The 13131-nt window shown below is 44.0% G+C and overlaps 1 protein-coding gene across 3 annotated transcripts in view; it reads left to right on the forward strand.

Moving 5' to 3' along the window:
- TCF20 (transcription factor 20) overlaps window positions 1–13131 on the forward strand; it is a 103836-nt gene that overhangs the window by 57387 nt on the left and 33318 nt on the right. For all 3 annotated transcript variants that reach the window (XM_056847316.1, XM_056847319.1, XM_056847317.1), the window contains exon 2: window positions 4112–9757. In XM_056847316.1, the coding sequence (XP_056703294.1) occupies window positions 4148–9757 (5610 nt within the window). In that variant the 5' untranslated portion in view covers window positions 4112–4147. The remainder of the gene's footprint in view (window positions 1–4111; window positions 9758–13131) is intronic.

Genomic DNA, 13131 nt, shown 5'->3' on the forward strand with positions numbered 1-13131 from the left:
TTCTCAGAATGAGTGAAGTCTTGAAAACAGCATAGGATGCAGTGTGGCAGGCTGTGGTAGGAAGGTTGAATGGATGTAAATTGGACCTTCTCCTTGTGCAAGTGGAAGGACCTTACGCTTACACAGTGGCTACTTTGGATCCAGCTCTTATTACAATTAAAATTGATATGGCCAGTGAAAAGTCTGGTCTGGAAAACTTTGAATAGTAAAAACCTTAATGCACATCTGTTTTAGCATGATTATTTGATTGACTTAAAAATTATACTAACTATATGCCTCATCGTGTGCTGAATTCTTCTCAAAGTTTTTCCAAGAAGTTGAGAGCCAGCGTGGTATAGTGGTTAAGGTATCAGACTAGGAACTGGGAAACCCAGGTTTGAGTCCCCACTCGCGCCATGGAAGCTTGATGGGTGACCTTGGGCCAGTCACTGAGCCTTGCTAGTATTTGGATGGGAGACCTCCTAGGAATACCAGGGTCATGATGCGGAGACCGGCAATGGCAAACCACCTCTAAACGTCTCTTGCCTTGAAAACTCTACAAGGTTGCCATAAGTCAGCTGTGACTTGACAGGGAAAAATGAATTCATGTAATGTCACAGGGCTGAAATCAAAATGATACTTGATTCATTTGGAGACTGTGTTAAGATGAAGAGAAATTATTTAGGTTCTATTTGTATCTTTGATCAGGAAGTTATATTATGTAATACAGATGTGTTACTCAGTTCTTTTGGCTGTATACAAATAGTGAAGCATGATTGCAATAAAAAAATGAAAATAGTATCTTCGTCCACTGAACAGTTGCGAGTCTTGCAAAGACTAAGTAAACTGTCTGGTGCACATGTTTGTTTTGTAAACATGTGCACACATTTCTCTGTTCTTAAACCGTATGGTTTTAACTTCAGATTATCAACATATTCCAGAATGTGCTGAAGCACAATGAAGTAGATTATGAGGCTCAGAGGAAAAAAAATACAAGAGCAGTTACGTGGCAGTGAGATGAAGTTAGTTGAGCCAGATAGGAAGGTAGGGTTGTCAACCCCCAGGTAGGTAGGGGGGTATGTGTGTGTGAAGATCTGTAATTACAAGTGATCTCCACACTACAGAAATCAGTTCCCTTGGATAAAACAGGTTTCTTGGAAGGTGTACTCTATGGGATTATACCACTGAGATTGCTCCTGTCCCCAAACCCTGCCCTTCCCAGGCCCCATTTGTAAACCTCCAAGAATTTTCCAGCTTGGGAGTTGGCAACCTTATCGAAAGGAGCATGTGTTTTGATGCTTTGGAGTCATACCTTTTAAACTCGAAGGCACATATTCCTCTTTGCAGGAGTGACATCAGAAACTGATTTTCCTGGAATATTGCTTTGATGCTACCAGAGAGTAAAATAAGATGATTTTCATAGTGTTAGGCTTCAGTATTGGTTTGTAATGTCTGTCTTTCAATATATAATGTGTTTAAAAGGAAAGTTCTATTGAATCAGATTCAGATGGTAATTTGGAACATTCCTGTCTTATGTCAGCAATCACCTCTTATTTCTGGCTTCAGTTGGACAGTTGTAAAAGTTGCCATCTCTGTTCCACTGGCCTGTAAAATCTGAGCAGTCCCATTTTACCATGATCTTATTATTTTGTTTTAGAGAGACAAAATTGCTTTGAGGACTGTTAAGATGTATGTGAATTGTTAAGACATTGGCTAATGGAACTTTGTCTCGAAAGCTCATACCCTTAAAATCTTGTTGGTCTATGAGGTGGTACAGGACTTTAATCTAGCTGTTCTGCTGAAGACCGACATGATTACACTCTGAAACTAACATATTAAATATAATCCCATAAAAAATGTAACAAAACAGCAACAAAATTATTAACAGTCAGATAATCTACCATACAGGTTAAAAGTTTTCTTAAAAAGGAATAAAATGAATCTCTGGAAACTAAGGGAAGTTGCTTTAACTTCTGCAGGGAGTAATTCCAAAAACTGAGGTCTGTTACTGAATGCATGCTGTTTCTTGGTTGTTGCAGTTCCTTCTTGCCATCACGTTAGAACTGCTAGGAATAGCTTTAGATTGCAACAGGTGAATGGACGCATATGGAGAGAGTTGGTTATGTGGAGTGAATTTTGCACCATTCCCCAAAGACCTTCAAAAACTCCTTTAGTAGCATTTTTGCACCATATTTTCCCATCCATGCAGATGGCTGTAGTTACCCTGATTCAAGGGCAAAAGTGAGTCCCAGAACCACACATAAATAGCAAGACGTAAGAGATGAGTTGACACTGGAAACTACTTTTTCATGGGCTTGTATGACAGCATAGCTTTAGCTGTTAAGGGCCCTCACAATGCATGGATTTTCCTTTCTGAATTGACACCCTCCCAATAGGGTGCTGATTCGAGGAACTTGCATAAATGGTACACTTACATGGTTATGGGTGAACACAGAAAAGCAGTTCCCACCAGGGGGCTAAAGTTAAAGGGTACTTAGCTTTTTGAAGTTACTTTTAAAAATTTCCAACATATTTATCTGAATCTACATTGGCAATCACTGACTTTGTTTCAGTGGCATGACTTAATTGGCTCTTGAAGTGATAGGAAATGTTCAGAACAGTTTGTCTAGGACAGCTTCATAACAGGTGTTTGCTTTTTCAGGTGTGTCAGTTTCACTATTCCTAGCCCCTGGGTATCTTTTCACACCTTTATGTTGTTGCCCTGTCATTTTAAAGCATTGTGTCACACTGAAGATTGATGAGGAGGTAAATGATCTGTTTCTGTTGTACATGTTGACTGTTAGATAGAATGTAGAGTTTTTCTAGCTGTAAGGCCTAGCTATTTTAATTGTCAGTACTTTCCTCATTTTTTGGAAACTTGTAACAAATATTCACCTTCTGTTGAAGAATTTTCCAAATTAAACTGCATCTATCGTTTTTGAATACAGACCTTATCTGAAACCTCAGCCTACAAAGTCCTAAGGAAACATCTTGAATTATGTTGCATGCAGTCTTCCTTGTTTGAACTTAATTTGGTTCTAAATTGGAGAATATGGAACAGAAGGCTTTCAGGGTTTTTGCCTCTTTTATGGACAGAACAGTGGTTTGTATCAAAACAATCATGTATATACTTGAGATATTTTTCCTTGCCCCAAGTTAGCTTTTAGTTAAGTCAGCCTCGTGGGGTTGGTTATTGGTATCTTGATTGGCTTTTAAATGTCATCTGTATCTCTTTTTTTAATTTAAATGTTTTTTGGTAATCTATGCAAAACTGTTAGGAAAAAGCCTCATATAATGTCTTTTTTTTTTTTGCAGTTACACTATTTTTTTAATGCCATCATATGGCGACCCCATAGGGTTTTCAAAGCAAGAGGCATTTGGAGGTGGTTTGCCATTGCCTGCCTCCACGTCACAGCTCTGGTGTTCCTTGGAGGTTGCCCATCCAAATATTAACCAGGGCTGATCCTGCTTAGCTTCTGAGATCTGATGAGATCAGGCTAGCCTGAGGCTATCCAGGTCGGGGCTAGAAGCCCCTTAAGGTGTGGTATGCTATTGTGAACTATGCAGCAGTGGAGGAGAGGTTCTAATGTCAGTCTCAGAATCCCCCTGCACATCTCTTATAGAAAACATAGACGATATAATCATCTTTTGAAGAAGTCTTGTAAGATGCCATACATTAAAGTTGGAAGTCTGTTGATGTGTAATCAGAAACTCTTGTTCTTCTTTTTGTAGATGAGACAGTTGATAATTTGATATACTTTTTAATATTAAAAAATTAGTTTTTTTAAAAAAGAGGGTAATTGAAGGAACCTGTAAAGAAAAGAGACAACGAAATGGATGTACATGATCTTTCCCTAATTTTGGGGAGGGGCTGTGAATTAGAGGTAGGGCATGCAGAAAGTCCTAGGTTCAATACCTGGCATCTTGACTTAAAAGGATCATGTCATAGGTGATGTGAAAGACCTCTGCATGACACCCTGAAGTGCTGCTCGTAGTCAGAGTAGACAGCATTGACCTTGTTCAGTATTGCAGCTTCATGTGAAAGTGGAGCGAAAATGTTTTGAACTGGTTATGTGACTGGAAAATGTGAATCTAGTTACTGATTTTGTTTTTTTGTTTTTGTTTTTTTCAGGTGGGCTGTTGAGCTGTCAGTCTGCAGCTGAACAGCATGCAGTCCTTTCGGGAGCAGAGCAGTTACCACGGAAACCAGCAGAACTACCCGCAGGAAGTGCATGGTGCATCCCGGCTAGAAGAATTTAGCACCCGTCAGCAGGCTCAGATGTTCCAAAGCTTTGGAGGGGGTGGCAGCAGTAGCAGCAGTGGGCGCCGTGGAGCAGCAGTCAGCTCTTCATCAATGGCTGGTGAGAGCTCGGGACATCAGAATTATCAAGGTTTCAGAAAGGAAGCAGGTGAATTCTACTATATGGCCTCCAATAAGGATCCTGTATCAGCTGGAGGACAGCAGCTTCCTCAACGGAGGCCTTCTGGGCCAGTGCAGAGTTATGGACCACCCCAAGGTAGCAACTTTGGGAGTCAGTATGGAAGTGAGGGTCACGTGAGCCAGTTCCAAACACAACATTCCTCCCTTAGTGGAGTGACTCACTACCAACAGGATTATACTGGTCCTTTCTCCCCTGGAAGTGCTCAGTACCAACAGCAGACTTCCAGCCAGCAGCAACAACAGGTGCAGCAGATGAGACAACAACTCTACCAGTCTCATCAGCCTTTACCACAGGCATCCAACCAGTCTGCATCCAGTACATCTCACTTGCAGTCAATGCAGCGCCCTTCAGCTCTGCCTTCATCTACTTCTGGCTATCAGTTACGAGTGGGTCAGTATAGCCAGCACTATCAGCCTCCTGCTTCTTCTTCGTCTTCATTTTCTTCTCAGCGTTTTGGCCAATCTGGGCAGAACTATGACAGCAGTTACAGTGTGAATGCTGGCTCACAGTATGAAGGACATGCGGTGGGTTCAAGTGCACAAGCTTATGGGACTCAATCAAATTACAACTTTCAGACACAGCCAGTGAAGAACTTTGAGCAGTCAAAGTTGCCCCAAGGAGGCCAACAGACGCCGGGACAGGCACAGCAACAGCCTCCCTCACAGCATGTAATGCAGTACTCAAATACTGCTACCAAGATGTCTCTTCAGAGTCAAGTGGGGCAGTTCAGCCAAGCCGACGTCCCTGTGAGATCACCCATGCAATTCCATCAGAATTTCAGTCCTATATCTAACCCTTCGCCAGCTGCCTCTGTGGTTCAGTCTCCAAGCTGCAGCTCCACACCATCTCCTCTTATGCAAGGTGGAGAGAATCTTCAGTGTGGACAAAGTAACATGCCTGGGGCCTCTAGAAACCGCATTTTACAGATGATGCCTCAGCTTAGTCCAACACCATCGATGATGCCGAGCCCCAATGCTCAGGGTGGAGGATTCAAGGGATTTGGTCTTGAAGGATTGCAAGAAAAGAGGCTTACAGATCCAGGACTAAGTAGTCTAAGTGCCCTAAGTAGTCAAGTGGCTAATCTTCCCAATACAGTCCAGCACATGTTACTGTCTGATGCTTTGGCACCTCAAAAGAAAAGTTCCAAAAGATCTTCATCATCTAAAAAAGGCGATAGCTGCACAAACTCAGAAGGCTCCTCCCAGGCAGAAGAGCAACTCAAATCTCCTTTAGCAGAGTCTATTGATGGTGGGTGCTCCAGTAGTTCAGAGGATCAAGGTGAGAGGGTGAGGCAGTTGAGTGGTCAGAGCACTAGTTCCGACACTACTTACAAAGGGGGTAACTTGGAGAGATCGCATTCTTCGCCGGCACAAGCAACTCAAAATGAGCCCACAAAGCTCAGCACCAGCCCTGCAGATGAGGAAGAGGAGGCCTCCCCCCCTGAGGAGAAAGAGACTTTGGTAGCTGTGGAGACCACCCCAAAGGTCAATGAAAAGGCAGTTGGTGTGATAGTCTCTCGGGAGGCTATGGCAGGAAGAGTAGAAAAGTCAGGCAGTCAGGATAAATCTCAGCAAGAGGATGTTCCTACAGGTGCTCAAGCACTTCCTTCTGCCAGCGGGGTGAAAGAGCCAGGTCATCTGGGACCACAGCAAGAGTCACAAGGAGGAAGTAAAGGGAGCAAGAGTGGGGACAGCAGCACGAACCACAATGGAGATGGGAACAGCCAACCTGGCCATGCTGTCATTGGCTCCAGTTTTTCTGGCAGAACAGAGCCTTCTAAATCCCCTGGCAGTTTAAGGTATAGTTACAAAGACAGTATAGGGGTTAGTATGCAGAGAAATACTGGCAGCTTCCCTCAGTATCCTTCAGGCCAGGATAAAGGGGATTTTCCAGGGCATAGTGAGCGAAAAGGACGGAGTGAAAAATTTCCCAGTCTGTTGCAGGAAGTCTTGCAGGGATATCACCATCATCCTGACAGGAGATATTCTAGAAATGCACAGGATCATCATGGAATAACTGGAACTCTTGAAGGTACTATGCGACCAAATATCCTGATTAGTCAAGCCAGTGAATTAAGCAATAGGGGTCTTTTAAACAAGAGCATAGGATCTCTCTTGGAAAATCCACACTGGGGCCCCTGGGATAGAAAATCAAGTGGCACAGCTTCTGAGATTAAACAGATAAATCTGGCTGATTATCCTGTGCCTAGAAAGTTTGAGATGGAATCCCAGTCTTCAGCCCATGAAGGAGGAGGTCTCTCTGAGAGAAGGTCAGTTATTTGTGATATATCTCCTCTGAGGCAAATTGCTAGAGATCCAGGGCCTCATTCTGTTGGGCACATGGGTGCTGAGGGCAGGAGTGGAAGGAGTGACCGTCTAACCCCTGGTTTAGGTCAGTCAGTTATACTGCCTGGTGGCCTAGTGTCCATGGAAACAAAGCTGAAGTCACACAGTGGGCAGATCAAAGAAGAGGAATTTGAACAGTCCAAGACCTCTGCCAGCATGAACAATAAAAAGTCAGGAGACCACTGTCATCTTGCCAGTTTTAAGCATGAGTCTTACCGAGGGAATGCTAGCCCTGGAGCAGCAGCTCTTGATTCTGCATCAGACTACATGTTGCAACAGGATACCCGATCGGCACAACTGAGGCGAGGACCTGGCAGAATGGGAAGCAGCCGGGAGGGAATAAGGGGTAAATCACCCTCTCAATTTCATGATCTGGCAGACAAACTGAAGATGTCACCAGGTAGAAGCAGAGGTCCAGGGGCAGATCTTCACCATCTGAATCCTCACATGGTACTTTCTGACAGGCTCAATCGGAGTTCCTTACACTCTCCTTTCCCCCCCAATTCTGAAAGCTCATCGTTGGCTTCAGCATATCACACTAACACTCGCCCTCATGCTTTTGGTGATCCTAACCAGGTGCTGAATTCTCAGTACCACTACAAAAGGCAGCTATATCAGCAACAGCAAGAAGAATACAAAGACTGGAGTAGTAGCTCTGCCCAGGGGGTCATTGCTGCAGCTCAGCATAGGCAGGAGACAGCAAGAAAGAGCCCAAGGCAGCAGCAGTTTTTGGACAAAGTAAGGGGTCCTCTAAAAAATGACAAAGATGGAATGATGTATCTCCATTCTGGCTCTTACCATGATGCAGGAAACCAAGAAGTTGGCCGTTGTTTGTTGGGAAGTGATGGCACTCTTCAGAATAAATGTGCTGATATTAAACATATGAACCAGAAGATTCAGCAACATGAATCTGGTTGGGATCTCTCTCGGCAGATGGCTCCTGGCAAAAACAGTGGATCTTTAGGGGCAGCCAGTCAGAAGAGATTTGGCTCTCAAGATGGTGATACACACAGACGTGATGATGCTGGTGATGTACTTAAATCTGGTAATGCCATGGTAAGGATCCCTGGCCAAGAAGATCAATCTCCTCAAAATCCTCTAATAATGCGGAGGAGGGTCCGCTCTTTTATTTCACCTATTCCAAGTAAGAGGCAGTTGCAGGACATGAAGAATAGCGGCACTGAAGACAAAGGGCGCCTACTGCCTTCATCAAAGGATGGAGCAGACAGAGCGTTCAATTCTTATGCCCACTCATCCCAGAACCAAGATGTTGGCAAGTCACTCCCCAAAGGAGAATCTTCTAGAAACCTTTCAGGTCCTGATAATAGAAATTGCTCTGCTGTTTCCCTCACAAGCCCAGCAAAAACAAAAATTCTGCCTCCACGGAAAGGACGTGGATTAAAATTGGAAGCTATTGTTCAAAAAATCACATCTCCCAACGTTCGGAGAAGTGCTTCTTCAAACTGTGCTGAAACTGGTGCAGATGCGGTCACTCTTGATGACATTCTGTCCCTGAAAAGTGGTCCTCCTGAACGTGGGAACGTTGCTAGTCATGGAATGGAGGCAGAGAACATAAAAGAAGAAATTGTGTTGGATCAAGAGAGCCAAGAACTGACCAGTGAAGTGATAGTATCTTCTGAAGAGTGGCATGGTGATGGAGATGAGCTAGTGAAAAAAGAGTCATTGGAACTTGCTAGTATTGGCAAAGAGGGCTGCGTGTCTACTGTAATCCCAACACCATCACAAAAATCTATTGGACAAGGAAGAACAGATGGATCCCTAACTGGAGCAGGATCTTTGAGCTTTTCAGAATCAAAATCAGTATCCCCGTCCAGTGTCTTGACTCCTGAACCAAATCCAAAGATTGAAGAGAAAGATGGAGATGCAATGATCATGACGCCCAAACCAGATCCCTTCCCTCCAAAAGGGTATTTTCCTTCTGGTAAGAAGAAGGGGAGGCCTATTGGTAGTGTGAATAAGCAGAAAAAACAGCAGCAACAGCCACTTCCACCAGTACCAGTAGAACCACAACCAGTGGAAGCAGTAGAAGATGTAGAACCGAAGCCTAAGAGACAGCGAAGGGAGAGGAGAAAAACTGCAGCGCAGCCACGAAAACGGAAACCGAGGAGAGCTGCTCCAATTGTGGAACCTCAGGAACCAGAAATCAAATTAAAATATGCCACCCAGTCTCTTGATAAAACTGATACCAAGAACAAGTCTTTTTTCCCCTATATTCATGTTGTAAACAAATGTGAGATAGGTGCTGTGTGCACAATAATTAATGCAGAGGAAGAGGAGCAGAATAAACTGGTGAGGGGTCGAAAAGGACAGAGGTCATCAACACCCCCTCCCAGCAATGTTGAGAGCAAAGTATTGCCGACATCCTCTTTCATGCTACAGGGTCCTGTTGTCACAGAATCTTCTGTTATGGGCCAACTGGTCTGCTGCCTGTGTGGCAAGTGGGCCAGCTATCGCAACATGGGTGACCTCTTTGGACCTTTCTACCCCCAGGATTATGCAGCCACGCTGCCCAAAAACCCGCCTCCCAAGAGGGCCACAGAAATGCAGAATAAAGTCAAGGTACGGCATAAAAGTGCTAACGGTTCCAAGACAGATACCGAGGAAGATGAGGAAGAGCAGCAGCAGCAGCAACAAAAGGAGCAGAGAAGCCTGCCTGCCCACCCTCGCTTTAAGAGACGGCATCGCTCTGAGGACTGTGCCGGGGCCTCTCGGTCGCTTTCGAGAGGCGCGGCTTGTAAAAAAGCAACCACTGAGGGTGGCAGTGTCGGTGAAAAAATTCCTTCAGACTCTAAACCCCCCATGTCCACTTCTGAAGGTGGCCCTGAATTGGAGTTACAAATTCCTGAACTACCTCTTGACAGCAATGAATTTTGGGTCCACGAGGGCTGTATTCTCTGGGCCAATGGGATTTACCTGGTCTGTGGCAGGCTCTATGGGCTGCAGGAAGCTGTGGAAATAGCTAAAGAGATGGTGAGTACTATAAATTAAAGCTGTAATGTTTCTTATGCAACCAGTGTTGTGGCATTTCCCCTGTTCTGCCTGTTGCCTCTTCACCATGTTGTCAGTATGCAAGTACCATCGTAAATGTGTTCTATAGATAATGAGAACAAATTGTCAGTTTATGTTGGCTGTGGAGTTATTTTGAATTAAGTTGTCCAAATTTGCTTTATGTGTACAATCTGTGTGGTGATCTGGATTACGTATGCTGGCAACTTCTGAAAAACTGGGTTCTTTCAGTGGCTTTAAATGATGTGCTGTCATTAAAAATAAGAGATGGGCTGTTGGTGAGTAAGACAAATGTGCACCACTGCCAAGCTATTCATTCCCCTTTCTGTCTCTTCGTGCCTGCACTACTTCTTGGATTCGTAGGCTTTTTCTTCTACCCATTAGTGAAACCAAAAGAGCTGTATTTTATAAGGAAGCAGTTATTCTTCCCTGTTTTGAGAGAAAGGCTTATATCTGATACTGGAATGGAAGATGTACCTGTGAGGAGACTTCTTATACAGGGCAGAGGCTTAGTTGAATTAGGTTCTGTCTAGTCAGGGTAGGTGGTGCAGGTCACATTCTCATGAAACATATGGATGAAGCTATTCTGCTCTCAATCTGTTCTCTAAAACAAATGCTTTGAAACTATCAAGATGCTGTAGGTTTAGAAACTGGTTCACGTTTTAAATTTAAAGAATAGCTTTGTTATCTTTGATGAAAGTGCATATTTATTTTAAAATGTAGGCCTGTAGGCAAGCTTCAAACATTCATTAACTCACAAAACACATTATTAGTTTTCCTTCCTGTGTACAGAATCTGTCTGGTTTCCTGGCAGGTACTAGAATGTGGGGAAAATGACAAGACAGAACACCTGAGGCTTCCACACCCAGGCATTGAGGAATTACTTATATGGACATATGGGGTAAAAAATTCCAAATAAAAACAGTGGAGAGAAGCATAAAGAAACCCCTTACTGCTCTGGTGCTCTCCTGGAACTAACTGTTTGCTCTGAAAGATGAAGGGGAATTTACCAGGCAGGCCTAAAGTAGTTAACTTTTTCTGAGATTGTTGGCAGATCTGCCCACAGAGGGATCTTAAAACAGAAGTTGGTACCATACACCTCTCTTCAGTCCTGGTATTACCAATATCAAGGATGCAAATACTTTAATCTTCATCTGCACTGAGGCTTGTCCAGCAGATTTAGTGGGTCTGGATGAACATTACAGTACAGGTGTAAAGACCCAGGAAAAGAAAACCTTTTTTCCCTGGTGTTAGCCAAAATGCTCGGTTATGAATATTTATATGGGGAATTAGCAGATCTATAACCAGCAAGGGGCATAACCTCGGGATCTAACCTTTGTTTACGGGAGTCTGTTCCAAGATTCAAACAAGAGGCGGAAGCAATGGTTTCTTTTAGGAGATTTACTTTAAACTATGTACACAAACAATCCAGCAACACGTACACAACACACAATCAGATCCTAGGAAATAAAGGTTGTAGGATAGAGACGTTCACCAATGTGGCAGTGTCCCTTTGAAGAGGGGCAGTACTACACCTGATCCAGAAGCAGATGTCCGGGGTTCCGCGTGGGTAAAATGCAAGAAAAGCAGGGGGTTGGGGATTCCCGGGGCTCGGCCAGCAAGGCGGGAGGGTATCGTGGCTGGGCTGCACAAAACCCACACCAACAGAGTGACAGCGAGTATGAGAGGGGGAAAGAGAAGGTACATTATGACTGAGAGCGACCCAAGTTATACTCTTTTTGGGGTGGGAGATGATGGGATTATCCCCTCGTGGTTCCCATTCATTCACAAAAGGTGAATGAAACCTTAATGGTCGGCTGCTAAGGTGTGTCGCGGGCAATTGAGACAGGTAAACTAAAACCTATGGCTTGCGCAATTCCGGGAGGGTCAGGAGACGATCACTGATGGGTTTAAACAAAGGCGTGAACATCTGCGCCTGGGCGAGGCAATTTTGCAATGCCCGATGAGCGATTCTTAGTTGCTGATATCACGGAGGCTTCCAATGGGTCGTTGATTATGCAGATGGCTGGGGGCGGTGCTGGCTACATGTCTGGTTGTTCCTTGCGAAATGGCTTCTGCTGGACTTTAACGGGACACAGGAAAATGGATTCCCTCTGGTTCACTTGGAGGGGTCGTCCTGCCCGTGGTTCCTTCATGCCTGTTTCGCGGGACGGTGCGGGAGCCCTTTCCATAGCGTCTGGGGCTTGCTGCATGTCTGGGACGGTGGCGACATGTAGTTTTTGGGGTTGCCATGTATCCAGTCCGGGAGATGGCAAGCGTGGGGCAACACTGGAGGACTTTTAGGGATGGCTGGAAAAAAACCACCTATGAAATATATTATCTCTTGGAATTAATGAAATGCATTTTAAGAAAAGATGTTACTTGACTCAAAATACATAGTATGTACATTTTAATGTTAGACAGTCTGAAGCATTACATAGGGATGATCCCTTTGTCTCCTGTAGACACACAACTTATTTTCAAGTATATGTTAATTGTTAAAAAATATTCTACAATCCTGGAGAAATCCCCAGCTGTGCTGAGTACTCTGAAAATGGAAAAGAAAAAGTGAAAGAAATTTATCCCCCCCCCCCCCAAATTGAAGAGTAGTGTCTGCAGTTGCTCAGTTTTTGCAAATTGAAGGGGGGAAAATTAAATATTGTGAGATGCCTGACAACCCAGGCAATAGTGAAGGCAGGTGACAGCAGTGGCCAGGAGGGTGGTAGAAGCAAGGAAGTACAGATGGCAACGGCTGAGTGGAGGAGAAAAGTATTCTGGGTTGTGCAGGTGGATAAGGAGGTGGGAGGCAGTGGCTGCTGGGCGGAAGAGAAGACAAACAGGAGGACGCAGCTGGGAGGCAGGCCATGATGTTGTGGGAAGGGGGAAGTTGCTGGTGACTGGAGGATGCTGGGGCCAGTAGAGGGGATGGAATGAGTTTCTCATCAGTCCCCTGGTTTGTTTTCACAACTTTGTAGAAAACTAAGGTATTAATACTTCTAAATTCCATAAATTTGCCAAATAGTACAGTTTTAGAATGCTAAGCTATAAATTATGCATTTTTTGTTAAAGCAGTAAAATCTAGGTCTGATAGAAATGTGTATATGTGTATATATATACAGAAAAATAATGGAAATACTGGAAAAAAAACCCTGAAAAAAATACATACACACACACACACACACACACACATTTCTTTTAAAACCAACCATAACTTTTCATGATCCACGCAGTCAAAAGCTTTGCTGTAATCTATGAAACGCAAGCTGATTTTCTTCTGATAGTATCTTGTATGCTCCAGTAACCAGCAGAAATTTGTAATATGATCTCTAGTGCTTCTT

The sequence above is a fragment of the Euleptes europaea genome, chromosome 3 (genome assembly GCF_029931775.1).
Source record: "Euleptes europaea isolate rEulEur1 chromosome 3, rEulEur1.hap1, whole genome shotgun sequence".
NCBI lineage: Eukaryota > Metazoa > Chordata > Lepidosauria > Squamata > Sphaerodactylidae > Euleptes > Euleptes europaea.